Below are 25853 nucleotides of genomic sequence, written 5' to 3' on the forward strand. Positions count from 1 at the left end.
TGGCTGCTATGTGACTGCAAGCTTCTCTACAGCAAGCTTCTCTAAATATAAATGTAGTATTTTAAGTTGTTTTCATTATAACTATAATAAGGTTTGAAGGAAAGAGAGAAAAGACTAGTTAATAGAATTGCAGAAAGGAGAAAAAGGTTGTAAAAGTAGCCTTATATAAGTCTTCAATTTCTTCCTGGCCAGCAGGTAGAACTGACAATACCACTCAGGTTTTGCTTCAGCAGACAAGCATGAAAAAGCAGAAGTGGGAAGGAAGTAAAATATGATTATGTAAATTAATTGATCATTATAGTTATTGCAACTCTCATGTTTTTCCCCTTCTTAGAAATAACTGCACAACTCTCTCTACTAGTGATTGCCTTCAGGCAAACAGAGCTTTATTCCAGCTTCGTGAATGCTGACAAATCAGAACAGTAACATCAACACCAAACTTACGAGCTTTTTATATAATTGTTATAATCATACGCAAGCCACTTTACATGAAGAAATAACTAAGCTTTGATCCCTTACCATGTTCCCTCACTTCAGAGTCTAGAGATTGTTTTCCGAGACAGACTTACACAGCTGTCCAACTGACAAATCACACAAACCCTACAGAAAAGCAGGCTAATGCATGCACAAGAGGAATCACAATACTTAAAGATGAACTATCTACCACTAGCTACATCTGCCTTGGAACAAGCAAAACACTACAGTTCTACAGTACAGGATTGTGGTCTTCCATGTATATCTTCCAGATGAAGCTTATTCTTCTCTGCTGTGCTTTCACGAATACATGGTCAGCTGCAGCCAGTCTTCAATGGTCATTTTGATCCGTCCATCTCCATCTCGGTCCAGGGACTTGAAGGCCCGGAACATGCTGTCCAGGCGTACCAAGCAGCTAATGAAGTTGTTGAAATCCATGCTACCGTCCTCGTCGGCATATCTGCGCACAATTACCTGGCAGAGCTGTTCGTTCAGGTGGAACCCTGCAGCCTTCAAGGCGCCTGGCAGCTGCGCTCTCCCAACAGTGCCTGCCTGATCGGTGTCATACTGCTTGTACACACACTGCCACTTCTTGATGTTGTTCCACAGATACTTAAACTCTTCAAAGCCTAGTTTGCCATTTGTGTCACTGTCCATGACAGCTACCATGCTACGGCATGTGTCTAAGCTGAAGCCATCTGTCTTCAAGTCTCGATGTCTGGAAACGACTTTGTTCAGGACGTCTCTTAGCTCTGTGGCACACACTTCCATATCATCTCCAGCCAGCTGGACAAAAAGACGACGAAACTGTCTGATCTCTTCACTCTCATAAGCATCCACATTCATAAAATGATTGCGAGGAGGTGGAGGTGGCTCTGGATTATACTGAGCTGCTGCTTCACTTATAAGATTGACGAGACCTCCAACAAGTCCTCCAAGATTCCCTCCATGTCCACCTCCGGTTAGGAGACCTCCAAGGCCTTGTGCAAGGCTCCCTCCCTGACCACTACCGCTTCCTCCACTCAGCAAAGCTTTAACAAGGAACATCACGAAGATTTTTCTGAAGGGAGTTACTCAGAGATCCAGTGCTTCTGTAACTCTCCAAAGCCGTATTGTGTCTGAGCTGGGCGTGGGCAAAACACCGCTTATCTGCGTGCTTAGACTTGACCATGTCTGCACATGTTTCCGGCTGCCAGTTATCTCAGGTCTCAGTAGTTTCTGTCAACTGTGGATACGCCTCTATTTCTTTTTTTCTTCTCTGCATAGTTAGCTTTATGTGATTTGAGGAATCTTTTTAGAAAAAAAAAACAGCAACAAGGCTGAAAGTCACAGAGCAGAAGTCTGAAAATACCTGTGCTCATAACTGAAGCAGTTTGAAAAGAGCCCTGCCACATGAGTGTCACTGTACCTCAGTTAAGCTGATCTCCTTAAAGATGAATGCAGTGAAAGCTCACTAGAGTCTTGTCTGTTCTTGCAATCTTTTATGCCTTCAACCTTTTAGAGAAGTGTGCATTGCATTGCTAATTCTAGTCAGCGATGCTGTTGTGCCAGATAGTGAAAGTGAAAGGAGACTTGATTGCCCTTAATTATTTTGGTTGTCACACCATATTTATTTTGTGTATACTGTGCTTCAGGACTAGGACTACATGTCCATAGGACCCAGTGGTCCAAGATGGGGAGGCAAGAATGAAGGATGACTTCCTAGCTTTGCTAGAGCTTCAATGCATTTAGCAATTAAGGAAATACATTTGACTCTTCTCTGTTTCAGAGCTTGTAAAAACTTTTTATCTGGAAAAATCCTGAAAGAGTTTTAATTGGCATGTACAATGCAAAGACCTCCCAAAGACAGGGGTACTGCTAAAGCTAGCTTGATTAGGAAGAGTGATGCTGAGTTGGGAGAGCCCCTGTGATAAGAAACAAACTCCAATTCCTAAGCACTTGCAGTACAACTTGCTGCTCGCACTGTAGCACATATTGGATGTCTGGAAGTGAGATGAATTCTATGCTATGCTCTAGTCATTAATGCTTTTGGTACAGTCAGAGCAGCGCATCCACAGAGCAATTTTTCTTATCTTCAGAGAGAAGTGGAAAACAGGAGGGATCACCACTGACTGGGGGAAAGCTAAAATGATCAGATTAAGACATAGCCTCCTTTAGGGCTGGAGGTAAGCAGGAGAAGTGCTTATAATGTCTAATAACGTGCTTCATGAACGCAGCAGGAACACACACTCTAGTCAGCTTCAATCTGTCTTAAATTATCTACTTAACTACATCAGTAAATTAAGCTGTCAGAGTGTACATAAGCTCAAAATCTGGGGTAGGCAAAAGGAAGTACTCAGCCATTACCAGCATGAAGATTACCATCTGATAGTGGTGTAGCAACTTGGTCCAAGAGATGGCTGTCTCACATGCTACAAACTGACCAACCCTTTTCCATTGAAACTTAAGAAGGAAACTGTAAGAGTCACCTATCCTGCCTACAAGAAATGCTAACCAATAAGCATTTACTAAATTGGACAAAATGAGTTAAATATCCTTTTGGGATGCAATTTTGAACAAAACATTGTCAACAAGTCAGTCAATCAACTACTCACCCTGTCAAAAAGTAGAAACAGCTCTTTGAGGACATCTGAAATAGGCAGCTTCAAGTACTCTGCAAACTCCTCAATTCCAATTCTTCCCCCTTTGGAAGCATTTGCAATAGCAGCAAAGGTATCCAACTGCTCTCTGACATGATTCCATTTTAGGCTATGCAAACATGAGGAGAGGAGATATTTCTATACCGCAGATCTTGGACAGATGGAATTTCAGTAGGAGCTATTACAGTGGTCAAAGACGAAAAATAGCCAAACAGAGTATGTGTGTACAGCATAGGAAATGCTGTACTTCCAGCCTGATATTTTATATGAAATCAGCAATTAAGGACTGCTTCCCCCGGCTATTAATATTAAAAGCAGGCAGTTCTATGCTTGGGTCCATCAGACGTCCTCAGAGTAACTTCCTGAACCCAGAATCATCTGTCCAGTTACTAGGCTAGTCTAGCAGAGAACTTTTCATTACCATAAATTCAGGTGCAGGATTATTTTGCTGCATCATGCTTTAGGGTGAATATTTCCTTAATAGAAAGGAACAGATCTCAGCTCTATTAGCTAACTCTCTACCCAAACACTTGTATCGCTACACCCTGAGAAGTAGCTGATCTCTCTGCAGAAAAAAAAACACTGCACCTCAGTAGGAATAATTAGGATTGCCATGTTACTACTGAAGATTGTTCTAGAGTTCTATAAATGCATACATAGCACATACATATTAAGTCAGGATTCACTGCACACATACTTCAGATTTGACCGCAGCCATGTCAGGTTATTTGATGGAATTACTGTGTGATTAAGTGGCTCAGTCCTCAAATTCCACCGTATCCAGGCAGAAAAAGTCAACAACACTAGCAAAATATGGCTGCACAGTACAGCTAAGAACCATAAGCCACTGGTTGAATTCTTGGGCTGGAAAGAAAGGTTTTTACTTCCAATCACACACTGCCTGTGTATCTCCACAAAAGTGACTTAAATTGGGCACCAAGATTACCAACAAGTGCCTAAAACAGGTATTGCTCTACCTTCCTCACCTTTTGGTAAGACAAATCCATAGAAGGTTAGAAAAATGCATTTTTCCTCTTGTAACACTGCCCACAAAAATTACTTGGGATTAGTTCTTACTGGGATTTTCTTCTTCTCTGATTTCCATATAGTTTATGTATGTAAGTTGTATACATAAATACACTGTATTACTGTTGTGGTTTAACCATAACAATTACACATGGCCCAAGTCAGTTGTCAGGTAATTTATCTTTTTGTAGATGGCCATCAACACCTGCATCACTGCAGTAATTATGCTACCAACAGCTAAAGTGTCCTTACTTGAGTTTCTTGCTAATTTTGGTGAACTCCACCAGCCCTGCTTCCATGGGTAAAGTCAGCTGTCCTGCTGAAATCATCAGTCTGCAGTCTTCAAAAGTGTGATCAGTGACTGGTACATTCAAAGCACTGAAACAAAAATAAGGAAAAAGAAAAATCAATTCCTTATATTAAAATTACATTTAGTTAACTGTTTCCCTTCTCTGTCTCAGTTTTACTTTAGTGCTAATATACCAAACAAATGATAATTCATTCTTGCAATGCTACAAGTAGGATAAAGCAATACATGCAATTTTGTGGAACTATGAAACCATACTGTGAAACTACATTATGGCATGTTTTAAGATTTACAGTCTTGTAAATGCAGCCCAGTAACCCTGGAGAACAAACCACTCATTCTTGCCAAGCAAGTAAGGGAGCAATTTCTTCCAGCTTTTCATGAATCGAACATACTATGTTCCAATGTAAGACAACCTTCTTTATGCTCTGTATAAAAACAATCAGGGTGTTTTAGTATATGAATTTGACACCTCTTAGTGGAACTCTAGAGAAATTCCTATATATAGTACCTGGGATTTGACTAGATTGTACTTTATGGCTAGGATATATATGGAATTGCTAGATATAAAAGAGAAGTTCTCAAAGATTTTATTCATGGTTGATTACATACGTTGCCATGGTCTGTCGGACTCTGTTGGCAAAAAGAATGGGATCATTCTTTTCTTCCTCAGTAGGAACATGAACAGGCAGAAACTGAAAGAGATGAGTTATTGAATCAATTCAATAGTCACCACTTTATAAGCAACATGAACAACTTCTGGTTATTTGGAATGGGGGAAAAACAGAACAAAAAATTAGCCATGCAATAAAGGAAGTGGACACTAGAGGTCTCGACTGCCTTAGAAACCACTCTGGCTCTTATGCCCTAGACACACAAATGAGCTTTAGTCCAAACCCACATCTTAGAGGTTGGTAGAAGGTGCTTTAATATGAAATATCAAACCCCTAAAGAAGGAAAATATGATAAATTCATACTTAGAAAATTAAGTGCTTCACTGTTAAGAATGTGAGTCTGAAATACTGTACAGTCCTTTTCAAAAATCCTTTATAAGTGATGTTATATACTAGAATATTTTTAATGTATTTAAATACACACTGCAGTCCCTCTTTGTATCTGTTATCTGTCAGCATGGAACTGCTAAGTTTCCTGTAAGTTTTTCCTTCATGGTAAAAATGTTAAGAAATGTTAGTGCTGAATTGTAATTAGAGCACTAACCAGATACAAATACTGTTAAGTTTTGGCAACGCATTTACTTTTGAGGATTTATTCAATGTTCACATGTAAGCAGTTGAAGTAGCATTACACTAAAAATGTACTATAAATGAATTGTTATCTAACATGGCATGAATCAGCATCTGTTTGTTTGCAAAGCAACATGTGTGGAGGAGTAATTAATTCTTTCTACTTCAGTCTGCAGTGTTCACTTGCAGCTCTGCTTACCATGCCTTTTCTCAGTTATGGTTATCATTTACCTGTGTTCTGCTACTCCCCACCCTGCAATCTTGCCCTTAAATCCGAGAATACAGCAATTCTAGAATAAGTGTAAGGTGTTGCTTATGGTGGTTCACTGGAAGACACAGTTGCTAATTATGTGTCAGTAAGTTTCTTCAGTTATATTGCAGTTGTTGGTGATGCACTAATATAGTGCTAACTATCTCATACAAATGCAGCCTACCCTGAACAGCCTTTTTAGGTTTGTTTTTAAGGAATACTGTCTCTTTATTATTAAAAATGGTAAGTTTATGGAATCAGCTATCTGTCAAATAGCCATAACAATTTTCTGTTTATAGCTAAAAGTTTTCTCCCCTGTAAGGACAGCAGGGGTCCAGCTGTTCACATGAAGGTTTGAGATTTCATTCCTTCTTTAAGCAGTTGCCAGCTCTGTTCAAGGTCTGACGTATGTCCCTGCTTACTACAACTCCCCTTCAGAAGCCATGTAACTGCTAAATTGAGGAAGCACAGGCACACTATACAGACACAGGAAACTGTGTCATCACTGGGTGAGATGAAGTCAGAACTCTAAGAGGCTTATCTATGCAAACATGGGTCGTGGTCTTGAAAGTGGTCATTACATCATCTGAGGCTGAGGTTTTGCTCAGGCAGCAACGTAAATTTCTGGCAGCTTAAACACCTCCATCCCCTTCAAAAAACCCACCTACAATTATTCATAAAACCAGTTTGCCAGAAACCACAACTGGGTATGAAGAATTTGGTTTCTTGGCCTCCTGAGGTGGAGTGCATGATCTCACACACACCCAGTCACTTATCTGGTGAAGACCAGTAAGTATACCTTCCCTGTCAAATTGCAGTCCTGTAAGAAAAATTCTTCACAGCTCTTTCAGTAGTAAAAATACTTCTCTGATCTGCTTCTGACCTAGTCTCTCTTTTTACAGAATTTGCCAAATGCTGTATCTTTTTCAGCCCTAAACCTCACTTCCAGGTTCACTGTTTAATCTTCAATTTCCCCAGTCTGTTAGGAGATGACTAGACATGCACACACACACTCCCCTGGACTACAGGAGGACATCACTGTTCGTGCACAGCAGGCAGAGGCAGCACAAGCAATTATGGGACAGCAACAGCAATGTCCATTCCTAAGAGAAGTAGTCTGATTCTCTTCTTCTCCAGGCACATCTGCCCCTTCTCTTTTTAGAAATGGAAGGACTTTTGCATTGATGCTGAGAAATCAGTTTCACTTTGGGGACACATACTGCTGTGAAAGCTGCATAGTTTTTCATGTTTCAGTTTCATCTTTTGGAACATGAAATTTATTTTGTAATAAAGAAACTCGTCTTCTAAAGGCAAGTTTGAGTTCTGTTCTGAAGTAGGAGAAAATAAACCTTTTTATGGAAGGGCTATGTTAACTATTTCTTGCTCCCACATAAATAAATTACACAGATATGTCCTTCTGTACAAAATCATTAGGAGAATTAGCTCTTTAGTACACCTATACATGTTTGCTGCATGTACTATATAGTAACATGGTGCTCCCTTAAAATTAATTTCATTGTTTCACAACAAAGACCATATTGCTAATTGTTAGTAGCAGCAACACTGCTTGTATTCACAAAGCTTTGCACAACTTCGCTAAATTCTGTGGTTTGGAAATAAACAGCAAAACCTGTCTGAATTTTTCCCATTCCTCAGGTCCCTACACCAGTTTAGGTCACATTGACAATCCTTTGTGGTCTGGTAAGGAATGTGAAATACAACACTTAATTTAACTGATTGCACCTCAGTTGTCTGGCTTCTCACTACTGTGTTTTGAATGTTGACTCTTTGACAAGGAGCAGTTAAGAGTATATTTACTGATATTATGAAGTGTGTAAGTTGTTTCAGTTATCATTCATCTGGCTTTGTGCTGTGCAGCTGATTTTACTGATCAAGGGAACCGGTTCATTATACAAGGCTCAGTACAAGTGCTGGAGTCCTTAAGTAAGCTCTTAGTTGCAGAAACCTTTTATAACTGTAAAATGCATGTAGTGATAATAAGCAATGATTTTACAATGCTTAAAAAATAAAGGCATTTCTGACAACTTTCTTTTAGGAACTCATCAGATTAAGTGATGCATAGATATGGACAACAAATCTAAATATAGTAAAGTGATTCTGTTCTTGTTTCTGAGACATTTGTTTATTATTCACTAACAGTGACTAATAATATGAATAATGCATTTATATTCAGTAGTTGCTGAATCTTAGTACAAAAGTATTTCTAATTCTTACCTCAACTTCAACTCTTGTGAAGAGCTGACACAGTGTCATTACCCAGAGCTCTATTCTGCAGGCAAAGAGAAAGAAAACCACATTTTACTTATTTAAAAACAAAATATCTGCATGTAAGTAGATGAAGCTTTTTAAAGCATTGACAAACTCACAGCCAGTGTTGGGCAAGGTTTTTAACTACCATGCACTGAAGTTCTCTGAACTGTTGCTTTTGACCTTTTTAATATGGGGCTTCTGTATATATATGGTGCTTGCCCATTGGGCAGGCAACTTGTTGTCTGTTGTCATTCATACTAACAATACTATACAGTTCTTTGACCAGCAAAATGTATACATGTTACTTTAAAGAGTTGAATACATACTGGATTTTAAAGCTTTAAGAGCTTTGATTCTGAGAAGTAGCTTTACTTTATCTTTTATTCTCTCATCTGCAAAATGGGACCGGTAACTTCTGCAGAACCGAAGCAAGGATTTGTTAGTATTTGCTAGCCATTTTGCAAATTATAGTAGTGTTCACACAAATGAGTTAGTGAAGTGTCAGTATATTTGGGCCCATCACCGCTTTTAGAAAAAGTCACAAGTTTTAGTATCAACATGTAGGGGGAGGAAGAAACTGTGAAACAGGATAAGCATAGTTACTTCCACTTCTGACTTTTCTTTTCACTGTGATTTTTAAGCAGAAATGTGCATTTGCTCATTACTTTAAATCAGGTAAATTATAATGGCAAACCTTCAAGCAATCTTTCTTCTGTTCCTGTTTTGGACAAAGTAAAAAAGAGAAAAGGGAAAGGTAGGAGAACAACTAAGGGATCCTTTTCTACTTTCTGCAGGAATCCACTCTTAACACTTGATTTTCTAACACGTAACATTAGGTATTCCTCCGAGTAAGGCATAAGAATAAGAAAGAAGTAGTAATTAAAGGTAAAAAATGTGTCAGGATGTTTCTGAGGAAAAGACTGGTACTGTCCCATCCTGGCTGCAATACCAGGAAGTTTTACAAAGAGTGTGATAGTTCTGCATCTTGTGATCTGCAGGTTTGTGTGGGGGATGTTCTTTTCCTGGTTCCAGTTATTAAGAATCTCTAGATTTTACCCCATCCATCTCTTCTCTTTCCATGATTTTGCCAAGCTGTTCCTTTCATCTTCTCACAGGTTTCAATTTGAGCTTTCATCATCCAGCTACCAGGCTTAGAGCATTTCTCAATTTTTAGTGAATGGGCAGCCAGCCTCCTCCCTTTCACAGGAATATCTCTGATTTAATTTCTTTCTTCACCTATTCCTACACCATCTCTTGTAACTGAAGACACAGCTCCTTTTCAGTCCTCCAGCATAAATCTTCTGTAGGGGAAATGCGTAGTATGCTACTGAATTTGCAATGTTCATTACTCTCAGTATGCTGATAATGGTAACAGCAGTAATAATAATAGGAAAAAATTATTGGGAAACTGAGATGGACATTCTCATCTAGGTCAGCTTTCATAATGTCCATTCCATAAGTGTGCAGGTGCTAGGATTAACTAATTAATGATAGCTTAAAAGGCCCTTATGATCTGCTCCACTAGTTCAGACGTGTTTCAAAATTAGTTGCCTTAAAAGTTAGTCACTTAGTAAATCAGTAAAACTACTTTACTTAGATACACTACATATTCCACATGAAAATGTGGTATATGGATTCTGCAAATCCACATTTTAATGAATGTTTATACGGTGAAAAGTATTTTCCAGACATATTTTCAGTGCAGCTGTAAAGGTTTTTTAATATTTTAATAAAATATTTTAGCATATTAGAAGGTCACCTGTGTTGAGAAATGAACACAGATCCATTGCCTAACTGGTTTATTGAAATATTTTTAATTATTTCAATTTCAGACACTACACATATATATATAGCCTCTTCACTGGGATCTCAAAAGAATTGCTTTTGTTGAGTCATGCAAAAATAAAAATCTAAAGCATAATCATGTATGTTTGAATGAGGAAAGATGGGGAAAATTAATACTTGTTTTGCCCATCTTCATTTAGTCTCACATAACTTCCAGTGAGATGGAGGAATGAATAAACAGAGAGGATAAAATAACATTTATTTCTTCTTGTTTGTACACCATGTAGGAAACTGTAAACTCCTATGGGTTTTTATGACTGTGATTGTGTCCTGAAACAGAACAATTTAAAATCCTTCTTTTGCTCTAATGTAATGTGCAAAACATAGGAGCAAATCAAACAAAACGGTGGCAGAGGGAAATAATGCTTCTCTACTTGCAAATCCTTTTTCTAGCCATTCAGGTATGAAACCTGCTGCATGACAGCATCATCCCCAAGTATTTCCCCCTCATAAAAACAGATCTAGAAGAACATGTGTTGTGGCATAGATGAATCTATTTGGCAGTCTGTTTAGCAAAGAGGGGAAAAGAATTCTCTATGTAATTTTCAGTAGGATTATGAAACTTACAGTGAATAGCCCTGCCATGTCCAGGTCACAGTATCCTGAATAAAAAAACAAAACAGAGAAATGTGTGACAAAACCAGATGAAAGTTAAACATCAGATAAGTTACAAAATAAAGCAGGCACAAGTTTAGTAAAAGCAGATGATGGTTTTATAGTCCTGTAGTGAAAATAAATAGAGGTGTCAAGGTGACTAGGGTTCCTTGCCTTAAAAATCTGGAAATAAGGATGGCAGACTTTTGATAATACCCACAGTTGGGAATAAAATTTCTACAGTTACTTAGATATTTTAAATCATTTGTTCTGATCCAAACAACAGAGGCAGGAAAAGAATGATCTAGTAAGACTTTTTCGCAATACTTCACCAGTGGTTTTAGAAAGGCACCCTCATAAATATGTTTGATTTAGTTCTTAAGGACATTTCTGCATAGGTAATCTATCATGCTTTTTTTTTTTTGCCTTTTTCTATTTGCCTTTTTTTTTTTTTCTCTAATTCTATGTTTATTACTTCTTATATCTAATTTTTCTAATATATACTGCAGATCCTTAATTCCTATCAGTCAAATGCAACTTCAATCCCCTTCAGTGATTCACTTCAGTTTGAAAATTAATCTGTAAAAGTATTTTACAAAGGAATGTTTGTAAATAACAACAACAATAATAATCACTTGGTTTTCATAACAACAATAGTAATCACTTATTTTTCATCTTAAAAACCACTAGGAATGAAAAGTTTGGTCTCTTCTGGATTTGTTGGACGACCAGCTAATTAAGAAAATGTTAACGAGTTGCTAGGCCCAGCATTACACCTGAGGTGCCTGAAGGAGGGAGTGTTGGAGGTACCGCATGGCTCAGCTTTGCTTTTGTTCAGAAACTTTGCAAGCCCCTTTTCAGTAATTTGAGCTTAAACAAAAAATGGTGACTAGTAGGGAAGTTATGTGCATTTTAGTCTTCAAAGTACAGGCTCTGTGGCTTTGCAGGAAGTTTCTAACTTCCGCTGCAATACTTTCCTGTGCTCCCTCTTTCTTTAACTAGAGCTAAGCAGCCCAACAGTTAGGTTTTTCACAATCAGAATAGCAACTGCACCACGGTGACACTTGGGAAGCCTGGCTGCTTCCAGGACCTCTCCAGTGCTAGAGCTCAGGACAACAGATTCTTCAGTGAAAATGCAAAATACTTATTGTAGGTACTGTTTAAGTCAGGATTTTGACTTCTGTATTACTAGTGATAGAAGAATGTTCTGCTTACCAGCTTGTTGGGGTATCGGAGCAACACAGGTTGTACAGGGACTCGTGGAATAAATGCACCTGCAACCACAAATTAGAAATGATTGTTAAGTCTAAACTTAATTAAGCAGCTGGGAGTTTTAACTGATTCATGTAAGACATAGTATCTGGAAGAAAAGAATTTTAAGAAGGCAAGAAGAAGGGGAAGTGTTCTTTTCGTCGTGTTTTTTTTGTTGTTGTTTTGTTTTGTTTTGTTTTTTTTAAATCAGCGGTGCAGCTAGCAAGGTGTCAGGACAGAAAAAGGTTAGTCTCCATTTCAAGGAGAAAGCTGCCTAAGATTCCTGGACTGTTCAAACTAATTTTCTGTGTATTATCTCCCCTTTGTCTGGCATTCATTTCAAAGGATTAGATGCTCAGAGGTTGTTGAGAATTTCCTGAACCCCTCCTGTTCTGATCATCTTCTTAAGTGATATGGATCTGAGCATGTAATACTGGTTTTGTAACTTTGCTACCTAAGACATGGTACAACAGTAAGAAAGGAGAGCAACATGGCTTTAACTGAATGGCAGCACAACAATCTAATGATCAGTGATGGTATCAAGTACCTTTCTGTGTTCAAAATCATCTATTGGCCTGCCTTGCTAAGCAGTACGCAAAGAGATTTCGTAACTTGGCTGCTAAGTCTTGCACAGCAAAATTTGCAGGAATCTTAAGATGGCACAACTGTAAGTTGAGCTGAAAGAACATCATAAGTAGCATGTATTTTGGTAGTTCATCTCATAATAATAAGTCAAGTTTCTGGGTGAATAAATTAGATTAAAACCATACCCAGAAAAAAACTCCAACCAACTAACTGTATACATCAGAGGTATTTTGCATCCTACAAAATACCAAAAATCAGAAAACGAAACTGACTAGTATAAAATAGTGGGCTTAGTGCCACTGAAACTTTAATGATGGAAGATGTTACTACACTGCTGTTGTGGATGATGTACAGGCCTTACTAGAATTACCAAATTAATATTTCACATGTTATTTTCCAACAACGATGTGACAAAATCTCTCACCTTGTTTAAATGTGATCAGGCAAGATCGGTTTGTGCAGGTGCCTTCTGGGAAAATCAGTATCTTGGATTTAAAGAGAAAGAAATACATATATACACACACATTTCATAAAAAGATTGTACTTCAGCATCTGTTACGTAAAGACTGACTTTTTATGCAAGCTCTGTGACATGTTACACTGCATCACAAGAGTATCATTACTGTTTCAAAGGGAATTAATAAATAAGTGAAGGATGCTCACAGTAATATTAACCTGGTCCATCCTGATTTGGAAACAAATGCTTTGTAAAAGAGGAGTTCTGGGAAGAGGCCTTTATCAGTTCAGAAATATGGTACAGAAGGATTTAAGTGCTTCACCTGAAATGTTCAGGGTCAGTAATGATATGAGAATTGTTCCTCTGCTATCAGCTCCTTACTGCACTGCTGAGTGTATAAACATCAGGCGTCTGGGGTGACATGAAGTGCGTAAGGTACTCGAGTGTTAGAGGTGCTACCACCATGAGCGAGATGCCAGCTGTGAGGAGATCACAGCTTGAGGGGGAGCAGCAAAAAGCAGAGAGAGCATGTGCACCTGTGATGCAGAGCTCTGAAGGCATCACACACCACTACATAGCCTCGGAATGACTCAGACACACCAAATACGCAGGAGGTTTCTGAATTAGTGCCTCAAAGATACTAGATTAGATGCAGAGTGAGGTGGTATGTGACACACTGAATCCAGCGCCCTATGGAATACGAAGAACCTTTGTGTTTCTCATATCCCTATAGGATCATAAGCAGCATTCCAAAAAAACATCAGCACAACAACTGGTCTGGATCAAAAGAGTGTTCAGGTATGCTCGCACTTCAGTCTGAATGAACAGGTCAAGGCTAGGTGAAAGGGGGCATCGCTAGGTCACAGCCAAGGGACACGGGCTGTTCCGAGGTGTGACAGGGACAGCTGCACATACCCATTTACAGTTAGTCCTCGACTACATGTTCTGTAATCAGAAATTGTTTGCGGGTGCTGTGGGCACAAAAATTGCTATGTTTCTGCTTAGCATATGTCGTAAGCCCCAGAAAACATATCAGTGACTGACCAAAGAGTAAGTGATCATTCCCTCCTTCCCCTTTGTTTTGGTACAGGGCTGGGAGAAGCACTAAGCAGAACGTCATGCTACTAATAAGCACAAGAGCTGCCCAACTGGTTGTGTTTTGGTTTTTGGAGGAGGTAACAGGCAATCCAGCTACTCTTTCTTTTCTCTTGTGCTAAGAGAATGCAACCCAGGCACTCTGAAGAGGACATGACATCAACTTGTGGTTAAATTTCCCACCAAAAAAAAAAAAAAAAAAAAGAGGAAGAAGGTGTGGCCAGGGCACAGGACTAGGAATTACCCAGTGACACCCCTGGTTGCACTGCTCAGTCTTGGAGATTCCAAGATTACTCGACTCATAGACTATTTATGACATAATACATATCTAGTTTTTATCCCAAGTGCAGTATTGGTGTAGAGCAAATTCCCCTCTCCTCCCCATGCTGTTTTCAGCAGAGATTAGGTCTACCAGGGCTTTGCTGGAATCACTTAATCTGTAACAGTTTAGCAAATCATAAGCATCAGTGTAGTTTGTAAGCATAGTATTACAAAAAGGAAAGCCTTCCTAGCTCTGACATGTGCATATTTAAAATCCTGCATACAACTGATAAATCGAAAGAAATATTGGAGGCTCTAAAAATATTTACATCAGCTTAGAAAAATGCATTTCTGAGTCAAATTAAAGTAGCCTAAACACTAACTAAAAAGCTTTTTCTAAGGTGCTTGCTAAATAAAAATGATGCATGGAATGTCTAAATAATGCCTTTTAAAAAAAAAAAAGGCAAGTGTTGTCTTTCCTACTTCAGTGTTCTCTGTTTCTAGATACTATCCAGAAAGTAGAGCAGTGCACTTAGGTCCAGCTGTCATAGAGATACCTACTACTGAAGTCTGTATTTTCACTTGCCTCTTTTATTTTTCCTCAAGAGCCATTCACTGGAACAAAAGCGAAGGAAGAGTTAAGTTTTGTCAGTCATTTAGGCGGTATCCAACTGTGACTAAAGAGGTCTTGTGACTTTGGCTACTGAACCAGTCACTTCTTTGAGTTTTTATTCTAAGTAAATTAAACCCTATGAAAAGAAGTCAAGAACTAATTCAAAACACAAAGCATGAGTTTTATGCACAAATCTGCACAGGATCTCTTTGGACAAAGGTCTTGTATCACTGACTGTATTTGTCCAGCAGCACAGCAATGATACTGTATTTGTAGTATCTGAAGGCAATGTGAGACCAGAATCAATGGAACAGAAAGAATCAGAGAGGCACTGCCAAATGAGATGTCAGTAGGTTCACAACTGCTCCGGGTCTTTCTTCTTGCAAAGGATGCTGATCTCTCTCCCAGCCCTCTGCCTGTTATAAAAGCAGCAGAGTTGCTGCCTCAACACTTTTCTCCCTCCTGAGCAATGCCTGCCCCATTAGCTCTTTGTGCTGGAAAGCCATCCAAGGCCTAGAAGCACTACAGCAGCTTGTTGCTTGAGCAATGACCATGGGAAGCACTGTGCAGAATCAGTAACTATTGCTTCCATGTTAAAATCTTTCCACAATTCAGACCAATCTAAAAGCCTTGGGTTTAGTGCATTATTAACCTAAAGAGCAAACTGAGCTTCACCTCAGCTATTCTCCACATATGAAACGGATGCTTTAAGCTTAAGTACTGTTCATGCCGGAGCTTGGACAGCCTGGGTTACCCATCTCAACAACTACTCATCCCCTCACTGTTGTGAGTGTAGCTTTGCAATGTAGCTCCTCACACAAGAGGTAGCTTGACAATACTGATTCACATATACCAATGCAAGTCATCTGCTACACTGAAAACAGCATAAGACTTGAATAGGGCAAAGAGAAAGTCAACAGCATCTGCATTTGGAACAGTAATGGGTACTGGCTGGATTTTAACTGACTCGTTTGTCACAACAAAACTCTTTCTGGGCACCAGCCTCTTGCCTTCCTTTCCTAAACCACTCATACAGCTGAGAGCTGACTTAAACTTCATACATCAACAAAATCTTATTCAGCTGGGCACTCGTGATATTATGATGCACAGTGGATATGGAATATGAATACATGACAAAAGATTAGTAGTATATTTATTACCTGTGGCCACTGGCCTCTTGATAATGCTCGCTTAGTTATCTCAATGACCGTGTTCTTCCGTGAATCAGGGTCTTGACGAGAAACTGACACAGGCTGAAGAGAATTTAAAATTGCTGTGAAAGAGAAAAACATTTTTATTTGTCTTAAACTAGTGCTTAGAAAACTCATGGGTTCAAGGTTCCCTTGTAGCAAAAATTTGTTATTCTCATACTAGGAGACTGTACAAACAACTTTCAGACTAAATAGACAAGCAGCATGTTATTATTGTCCTTAATCTACAAAACAGGAAGACACAGAAGAGATAACTACACTGCCAGCTGGGGAACTGTACAGTGGCTATAAACTTGTCAAATTCACCCAAACACATTCTACTAATATTGTCGTTATTTTTCACTAAGCATTTCCACACAATTCTATGGAAGAGGCCTGTTTGGGTCCCAGCTCGTGGGCCACACTCAGGCCTAACTCATGCAGACTGTAACCAACAAGTAGACTGAGCCTGTGCTAAAGATGGAAGATGTCCCTTTTCAATTACAAAGCATGCACAGCTTCTGTATAAATTATAGCAAAAAACCCCCTTCATTTAATCAGAAATCTACATCAGAATGTGTGGACCTATTAAGAGGTGATGAGAAACTTGGGGAAGAATTATCTTCTATGTCCCACTCCTGTGCTTTAAGAGAAGATCAATATATTATCAGTTAATTTCCTACAGAGACACTTTTCTATGTTGCCTGCTGGGTTTAGTTTTAGGTTACCATACAGCCAGCAGAAAGACTACAGCTGATTCTAGTAATAATGCAAACAGGGATTCTTTTTGTGCCAAAAGGAGGAGACAATAATAGAAGCATGAGTCATCTGATCTTTTCCATTCTCTGCATTTCCTTTTTTGAGTAACTTTTTTATTCTTTCCTGGTTTGACTCCCATTAAAAAAAAAAAAAAAAAAAAAATCTGTGACAGTGCCTGCAAGTTTAAACTTATAAATATGGTATTTTCCAGACTGCTGTAGTTTGGGTCTGTTTTGAAATAACCTTCACTAATCCATGTTCTACATTTGTGGGACACACTGTTAAAAGAGAGCAGTCAAACAGATTTCTTAAACTACCTACTGGGAGAAGTTTAAGAGAAAGATACTAGCCTGAGCAGTTACGAAACATGCTTTCAGTATAAAGCAAATTTAAAGTGATGTTGTATTTCATATCTGAAAAGAAACAGCATACTTCTAGACATTTTGACCAATTCAGAAAGATAACGTGTCACAGGGATTTTACTGGAAATGATCTGTCAGTATCTTTGGAATCTAAGGATTTAAAAAAGTCTGTCCCTAAGTCACTTTCAGAGATAAGATTTTTGGCCTCATGTCAAATTGGCTGACTCATAACATTTTATTTTTTCACAAATACTTACTGCCAAATACCGGAGTTGACAGGTTCTCTGCTCTAGTCACTATTGATGGCATTCCAGTTAGGGCAGAAATAATGGCATCAAAAAAGCTTGAATGAGGAGCTGCAACAAAGATTGGGGCTTCCAGCAGACTTGCTATTTTCCCCTTTACTTTAACTCGGAAGCCCATTACGAAGAACAAGGTACGAGTTAGGCATGAGAGGGTTGTTTGGATCATCCTCCTTGTAAACAGAAACACAAAAATATCATCCATCTTACAGTTAGTATTTCTTCTGTATTTTAAAAGAAATGCCCATAAAAGTTTTCCTAGTTCTCAGCAGCACTGGGGCTAGGCACAGGGTAGCAATACTCCTTGCTGGGAGAACGTAGGGCTAAAGGGAAAGAAGTAAGGAAGGGAACACCACCTTTTAATTTGAAACCAGACTCATAATTTTAAAGATAAGGCATGGTACAGCACCTCGGTAAACCCTCCTCCCAGGTATGCTATTTCTCCTGCCATATTTTATAGCATTGTAGCATAATGCTATTGTGAGGGGAGGGTGGGCTGTTCAGTGTCCTTTTTATAAGAACTTAGGTAATTGATGCTGTCCTTTTACTATCAGTTTTAAACAAGACTAAATGACAACGTTCCCTTATGGGAACATGTTCCTTCAGTAGGGGCTCTCTGTAATCTCTCTGCCCTTCCTGTGTCCCCTCCTCCCGCCTGCAGCTGCAATGCATCACAGCTAGGAGAGAACTTCATTACTCTGAGGTCAGAAGCTGAGTGACTGAAGCCCAGAACCCACAGAGGAAGCTGTAAAACGCTCCTTCAAGGGCAACATAGCTAAGAGAGGAGCTGTCAAAGCTCATTTTGCCATAAATTATAGCATAGCAGGAATGACAAAGGCTACACTGAAATTCAGCCTATGTAACGTTACCAAATACTCTTCCTAATGAGTTTCTTTAATATTCCTATCAGTAGTATTACTCAAATCAGTCCTGGTTTATAAATAGTCTATAAAGATTTATATGAAGTTCTGTTTTAGCCTCAAGACAATTGAAAACCTCCCTATTAAAAAAGCTCCACTATTGTTGTAAAATACACTCTTGAAAAAGTTGCTTCACCCAAATCGGTAAAACTAAGATTTGACTGAGGACTCCTCTTTAATCAAAAGGAAGAACAGAGTAAGAGGTGAAAGGCAAAAAAAACCCCAACATCTTTAGACCCTGGTGTTATTAAAAAAAAAAAAAACAACACAGAGTTTTCATAAATACTGGTCACTTTTTACCTTCTCCATCCTTTAAGTGGCACAGATCCTTTTCCAGGGTGACAGAAAGTTGCAATTGATGCAAACAGCCATGCTAGCAGGAAAATGAATGCAATGCATATGGCACGAATTGGTAGCAAAATAATCCCCTGAAGAACAGTCTGGAAAAAAAGAGGGGGGAAAATCTTAAGAAATGGTATCAACAGGAATGACACCGATACCTGTGTAGTTACATTAGACTGACTTTAAAATACTAACATTGCTGTTATGTGATTCAGGAAGGAAAGCATTAATGAGTCCAGTGTTTCATCTGGGGAAGTCAGTGATTCACAGCATTTCATTTTTACTTTCAGGTTCCCATTTCAGGCATAAGGGGAACATCAGTATATTTCATTTTAGCCTGAATGTGTCAGACAGAGAGGGTAAACAGAGTTTGCTGGCTTTAGTTTATGCTTAGACTTGGTCTGAAGCATACAGGCTCAGATGAGTCTGCCCAGCTGATACAGATCTCCACTGCAACCTTCTGTCACTACCTGCCTGTCTAGAAGCCAAGTGGGATTGTCATGATGACTAAAATGTATTCTTGCCCTTTCAGAATAATAAATCTTTTGTTGAGTCACACCACTGCTGCAAGTGATCCTCACTACTGCTGCCTGGAATAGTGCACACGCAACACAACTTAATTACCCCTCGTTAGGACTGACGCAAAATGGAGTTTTCAGTAAAAATGAACCTGTGGTTTAAGGAAAAGGTTCAGACTTTGCTGTGCTGTTGAAGCTGCTGTAGCAGCTTTTGGCTCACAGCTCCCTGCAAACACAGAGTAGAACCCTTCTGATTATGAAGATTAAGTTGTTGACTCCTGTTTGAAGCATCTTGGGTATTAACCTCTGTGCTAGAAGTTCCTTGAATTTTTCCGAATAAATTGAGAAAGCTTAATTACCTTTCCTTCCCGCAATCAGGAAACTGTTATTGGCTTGCTTTAACTTGGAGCAAAAGAAACTATTGAGAGAGTTCTGCTACAGTCACAGACAGCCAAGTTAGGTAGCAAAACTGTTATAAAACAGATCTAAGCCTGTTCACCACTTCTTCGTGTATGTTTGTAAGAAGAGTGAAGTTGAAACACTAACATGCCCTGGTTGCAAATAATCCGCAAATATCACCCCCTGCCCCCGCTGAGGAATTTTTAGTTTGCATTTTTTTGTGCACAGCTCCAGGAAGCAGGTGTACTGGCACAAAGATGTTAACAGGCAGCTGTGAGGCAGCGCAGGAAGAACCTCTTAACTGTTTTACCCCGGTAAATTAGGTTAGAAACTATATCCCGAAGGCTGGCCTTTACGGCAGCACAGAGCACTCCGCAGCCTGAGCAGGCGCAGGCCGGCGAGCTGGGGTAGCGTGCCCAGCTCACAGCCTGCCGCCCCCCATACGCTGGGAAACGGTTCGACTCCTCCTGGCACCTAACCCAGCCCAGCGACCACTCACCGGCGAGGGTCAGCCGAGTGTGCACGCATATGCGCAAAACAACACACACCCAAGCAGAACTGTAATAGTGATTTTTTTTCCTTTAATTTTATTTTATTTGGGCTATGTTTCTAAAAGTCCCTCAAAACTTACATGAGAGTGCATCTGCTGGTCACAGACTGACAGCTCTGCCACTTCACAAATACAGCAGAAGTTACTGAAGGGGGTTATACTAGTTTAACTTATGCTTATGAGCTTACTATTTTTTATACTTTACTATTTTTTAGGAAAGTCTACAACTGAACAACAGTGTTCCTTTCTCAAAATCAGCCTTTCTAGTCAGCTCTTTAGCAATGGCTACTTAGTATACAGAAAAAGCAAGGCTTTTAATAGTAAGTTTTAGAAAATAGTTTGCAGCTTACGTAGTTGAGCAGTGATTATTAAGCAACACGGTGGATTTTAATTTTCCCCTTTTCTTTAAAAAGGAACAGGTGTTTGTAGTACATCTGGAATATAAGCATCTGAGTATTATTTATCCAATTCTTTAATAGGTTGGTTGTGATCCACCTTTCATCAACACAGTCCTTTCTCTCCCTACCAAAACCTTTCCATCCTCACATAATGTCCTCCTACTCTCCTCTTGTCCATGTTCAGGAGAGGCTGTGGCTCTGAACTCTGTGATATTGATGAGGATTAACAGGAATTTTGGGCCTTCAGGTCTCAGTTGTGTGTTACAGAAGGCACAGTGACAACAGACAAAACATGACAGTGGATACACAGTGTAAATTAGGATAAGCATGAGGAGCAGGTACACTGTGTTGATGCTTGTGCTCTGGAAGCACTGCTATATAACATGTTTCCAGGAGAGATTTGTACATTTGGTTATGATTATTCCCTTCTTTTATGTAACAGTTGTATGTAACTAGCTATGGAATTTTAACCATAACTTCAAGGACAACAGGAAAAGGACTGCTCTGGATCACAGAAATGGGTTCAGTAGGTGCGTATGAGAGATTTAGTGCTAGAGATCTATTGTTCCTGCTCTCTTTGGTGCCAGTTGTGGAGAATCTGAAAAAGTCAGGTAGCAAGAACCCTTGCTTGTCTCCTCATATCAGATGTGACTTTTTTCTCCCTATGTGTCTTCTTGTGCTATCGTCTACAGTCCCAGTTCAACATTTCAGCTGCATTCAGTTATCCAGAATGGGCAGCATAAGCATAAATTGGCATATTTTGACATAACTTTATTAAAAAAAGAATATATATGCACTGACCTACAATGAAAAATAAAGGATACGGTAGCAAAAGCAAAACAATCCCTTCCTCAAAACTTTAATAAATTAATTAATTTATTTTCAGCAGATGCACAGGTGGTACTGATTTGCTGATGCAAGTTAGTGGCTTTCTAGGTCACTGTGTAACGAGGCAGTTTATTTCTGCTCCATCAGCTGCAGAGTAGGGTAAGAAAAAGAAAAGAGAAGGGTCAAGGTAGGCTAGAAAAGAAAATGTATAGGAGAAGAACATACAGAAGAAAATACAGGTTCAAAGTTTACTAACAACTAAGAGGCATTTTAGCTTCTGTATACAGTAATCACAAAGACAGAATTACTCCGATTCATCCAAAGAGCCTTTTCCCACATTTAGAATCACCTGTGTGCTTTCTATGTAAGGTGACTGCAACAACTGCATCGCCTGTCCCTGCAGCTCTTGCAGGCACCCGCAGCGGTCCCTGCAGCCCCGCTCGCGTCCCCACAGCTGGCTGACCCCGAGCAACACACGGGACCGCACTCTCGGGGGAAGGGGAAAAGCAGGTCTGTCAGAAAGCCACAGAATTCAGTTTGAAATTGTGTTCAGCTACTGACAAGTTAACCTAGAACGCAGCAGAAGAGCAAGCTGGGGACCAGAATGAAACCCAACTCCAACTGAACTCCTCTGACATCTGAACCTGTGATCAGACAGACTCTCTCCCAAAGCAGTACACGCACAGCAAGACAGGGTCTTCCATGAGGGTGCAGAGTATGTCACAGCTCTGCCAGGCAACCTAGCTGCTTGCTTCCAAGCACAGGGTTAAAAACAATGCTTTTAGCATGCTGGTTGTGCCGTTACATAATTCACCATTACATAAATCCACTGAGCATCTCTTCTGAATAAAGTGGAATTTAGTAATGACTTAATTAGTATTTGTGCTTTGCAGTTCAGAAGTGAGGAGGGTAAGTGAGCAATCAGGATGAACAGAACTAAAACAAGAAAAAATCCCAACAACAAATTGCAGCCAGATTCAGTCAGAGGATGGAAAACAGAAGTATTTGAACAACTGTTTTAAAATCTTGTTTGGCACATGCAGATGTTTAGCACAGCACAACTGATGGCTGTTTTGCACATTCGGAAGAAAGACAAAAATCTCATTGGCTGGTACAACTATTAGCAATACACAGACTGGCAAAAAAATGCAAAATCTTCTCACGCCACTTTTCAGTCTGGCTACAGCCTATTTTTGTATTTGAAGCTCAATGAAATGCAAACAGCTAGTCTGTCTCACTTTCAAGCTCCATTCATCAGAGACAGCAGCCTTCACATTGAAGTTCACCAACGTATGACAATCCAGCTTTGGGCTCCCAGACAGGGTTTTGAAATTCTATGTTTTTATCAGTGTATGTTAAAGGAAGAGTATAGAATAAGGGCAATATAACAAAAGAATCCTTTAACAGGCAAGAATGGAGATACACTACACTTGGTTTAAATGGAAAGAGAAGAGACACTTCCCTTTTTTGAAGTTTATAGTAACACTCTTTGGCAAGGTTCTGATTTGCAGCTGGTCCAACACGCAGTGCAGGGCAAGAGAAGAACAGACGTTTACAGGATAAAGCAGACAGTAGGAAGTATCCTAGTCTCTATGACTATAGGGGAAAAAGATGAGAAGGGAGCAATACACAATACAAAAAGGTGGGCTCTCTTGTTTCTTTCTGCTTTAGAACTCTATGACTACTGCAAGTTTGCTTCAAAGCTCACCAGCACCAGGCCTAACCCAGCTGGGTGTTTTTCCTTCCAGGTGTATTGTGGAGTTATGTATGGAGTGTATCTTGCTTTCTGACATACCATGTTTTTCATCCCTTCCTCCTGAAGAATAAAAGTAGGATGTAGTTGTTATAGCTAAAATGGTAACTGTAGCTTAAAACTGCAAGCTTTTGAAAGAAGTCTGTGCATCCTCTAGAAAGAACAGCCAGCACTGAAAGCTGTCCATTTCTGGAACCTCATTAAGGAAGTGGATTCTTTAGCTCACGGTTTATGCCTACAGCTACTGATTCAGATTCACTTGAAATGTGTTTCAGGCTGCTAGTAAAACATAGGGGATAAAAGGATTTGAAATTGTTTGCCAGGTTTCTCACATTTCCTCCACTCAGCTACCTTCAGGGCAAGCATTGTTTATAAATTGAGGAAGAGATATATGAAACATAAAATATTTAGTTGCAAATCAGCCTCAGATATTTATAACAATCAGCAGAAAATGCTGTAAGTTCACCTACACACTGATGTCCTCATTGTCCTCATTGAGATGTCAGTTCATACTTGGTTCACCAGCTCAGTTTTTAAAGAGAATGTTTTCAAAATCAAAGCCCAGAAATACTGTTTGCTTTCTTAGTTGTAAAATTACCCTGTAAATCTTGTGTGCGCTTGTATACGAGCTGTACTGGGACATCATTCAGCCTAGAACCCTAGTTCAGTTCACCCAGTGACACCACCAGTCATCAACCCAGTGGACTTGGGGATACCTTTTTTGTTGTCCACACTGCAGTATGGAACCAAGAGATAAACTCTACCTTCTCTTCCCTCCCCAACACCACACACACACCCCCCCACACACTTAAAATTTGGCTAGAGTTAAGCATCTGAAACAGGATTACTGTAAAAGGTTCTTTTCTACTTTAGCTTACTGTATCAGAGAGAAGTTACCGTCATCTTCCCTCTAGAGCTGAGACACCTGACACAATGGACAAATGGACAGTATTTAGTTCTTGCTTTCAAACAGGAAGGAAAACAGTCAAACACAACTTCTGTTTTCTCTAGCAGTAATGTGTTACCTGTAATGACCTTACAGATCTTGTCAAAAACTTGCTGGAAATCTTGTGCTAGAAGTCGATGAGCCTGTACATTTGTGGGCTCTTAGCAGCAATGGCTTGAAGAACTTAACTTCAAAAAAACTGTGATTTCTTTGTGCTCAACACTTTTGCATCTTTGCTAGGACCATTTCCATAACCTATTCATTTTCTGCTATCACCAGACTAGATCAGGAAGCAAACTACACCGTACTTTGGACGGAAGTATCCTTGCTAGATGCTTTCTCCCGGCAAAGACGGGAGCCGTAGAAGTTTCACCGAGTGCCCGGTTTGCTGCTGTCCCTTCGCGGGGGTCAGCGCGGCGGGGGCAGGGTAGGCCCCAGCGCGCCCGTGCCCCGGCCACGCAGGAGAGCGGTGTCGGCGGGGCAAGCGGCAGTTTTAAACGGTGTATTCACAGGGGCGCATCCTCCCATCGGCAGGAGGGCTTTGTAAAACGAGCGCTGACCTCCGCACCGCACCGGTGGCAATCCCTTGGTTCGCAGCGGCGAAAGGAACGCTGGTTTAGACGAGCCGGCAGAAAGCCGCGCCCGGGGCGGCACGGCCGGGGGCGACAGCCTCCCCCGCCGCTCTACCGGCCGGGCTCCCGGGCAGCCCCCGCCCGGCCCCGGCGCCCTCCCACGCCCCCGCCGCCAGCCTTACCCGTAGCTTGTCGCCGGCGCTGAGGCGCGCCGGGTGGACGAAGGGGTTGGGGATGGGGGGCGGGCGGAAGGACTGCTGTCTGGGCAGCGGCAGCACCCGCGGCGCCATGCTCCCGCCGCCGCCGCCCCGGGCCAATGCGCATGAGCCGCCCGGGGGGCCGCGGCTGCCCGGCCCGGCCCGGCCCCCCGCGGGGAGCCCCGCCTCGGGGCAGGTGAGGGCGGGCCGCGCTGCCCTTGCCCGCGGGTCCGCTGAGGGTGGGTGCTGAGGCGGGAACCCGAGGGAGGCGGCGGGGGGGTCGCCGCCCGCCCTCTCCTCCTCCGCCGCGCCGCCCGCACCATGCCCGCCTCCCGTAAGCACCGCCGAGGCGACGTTTGCTGTGCGATGGGGCGCTTGCGTTGTTTGTAAGCCCTGGCTGCTCGGAAACAGCGCTGTCAGTTATCTGAGGGAACGGAGGCAAGCGCGGCCACGGCATATGACCGAAGTTGTTTCTAGGAGAAAGATGCGTTTCCATCACTGCAAAAGGCTGACGTGGGGGCTTCTGGTCTCGAGTAGGTGAGGTCCAGAGACCCGCTGCAGCCTTCTCGTGGGCGGGCCAGGGGGGCCCCACCGCGGCCCGGGGGCCCCTCAGGCAGGCAGCCCGCCGGCCGCAGCCCCGGCCGCTCAGGCGCCTTCGAACGCATTGCTGCTGCTTCTGGTTTCAACCCACAAGGAAGTTTCAGCCAGCCCGTATTTAGGAAACTCGGGTTTAGGCTCTCACGGTAATCGCTATGGGGTGAGCCGCCGGTCTCCGCACAGGGAGCGCTGGTCTGAGACCGCTGGCTCCTGGCCTCTATGTGACACTGGTACAGACGCTTTGCTTTGTTTCGGTGCTTTTCCCGTTCTCCTATCTGTCCTTCACACAGAAATACTGGTACTTTCTA

The 25853-nt window shown here is 41.0% G+C and overlaps 2 protein-coding genes across 2 annotated transcripts in view; both read right to left on the minus strand.

Annotated features, from left to right (window-relative positions):
- The window catches only part of LPCAT2 (lysophosphatidylcholine acyltransferase 2), a 32831-nt gene extending 7723 nt beyond the window's left edge, over positions 1-25108 (minus strand). Inside the window, exons 1-11 of the mRNA XM_042797754.1 lie at positions 24934-25108; positions 18746-18885; positions 17481-17698; positions 16073-16185; positions 12911-12971; positions 11866-11924; positions 10624-10658; positions 8176-8230; positions 5059-5141; positions 4392-4517; positions 3069-3222 (exon numbers count right to left, since the gene is read on the minus strand). Coding sequence (XP_042653688.1) covers positions 3069-3222; positions 4392-4517; positions 5059-5141; positions 8176-8230; positions 10624-10658; positions 11866-11924; positions 12911-12971; positions 16073-16185; positions 17481-17698; positions 18746-18885; positions 24934-25041 — 1152 coding nt within the window. The 5' untranslated portion in view covers positions 25042-25108. The remainder of the gene's footprint in view (positions 1-3068; positions 3223-4391; positions 4518-5058; positions 5142-8175; positions 8231-10623; positions 10659-11865; positions 11925-12910; positions 12972-16072; positions 16186-17480; positions 17699-18745; positions 18886-24933) is intronic.
- Positions 359-1689, minus strand: CAPNS2 (calpain small subunit 2). Its single transcript, XM_009973847.3, has one exon. It carries the CDS (start codon positions 1519-1521, stop codon positions 775-777), a length of 747 nt encoding a protein of 248 aa, XP_009972149.1. The 5' UTR covers positions 1522-1689; the 3' UTR covers positions 359-774.
- Positions 25109-25853: the final 745 nt, after the last annotated feature.

This window comes from Tyto alba, unplaced genomic scaffold (genome assembly GCF_018691265.1).
Source record: "Tyto alba isolate M040663 unplaced genomic scaffold, T.alba_DEE_v4.0 Super-Scaffold_26, whole genome shotgun sequence".
Lineage (NCBI taxonomy): Eukaryota > Metazoa > Chordata > Aves > Strigiformes > Tytonidae > Tyto > Tyto alba.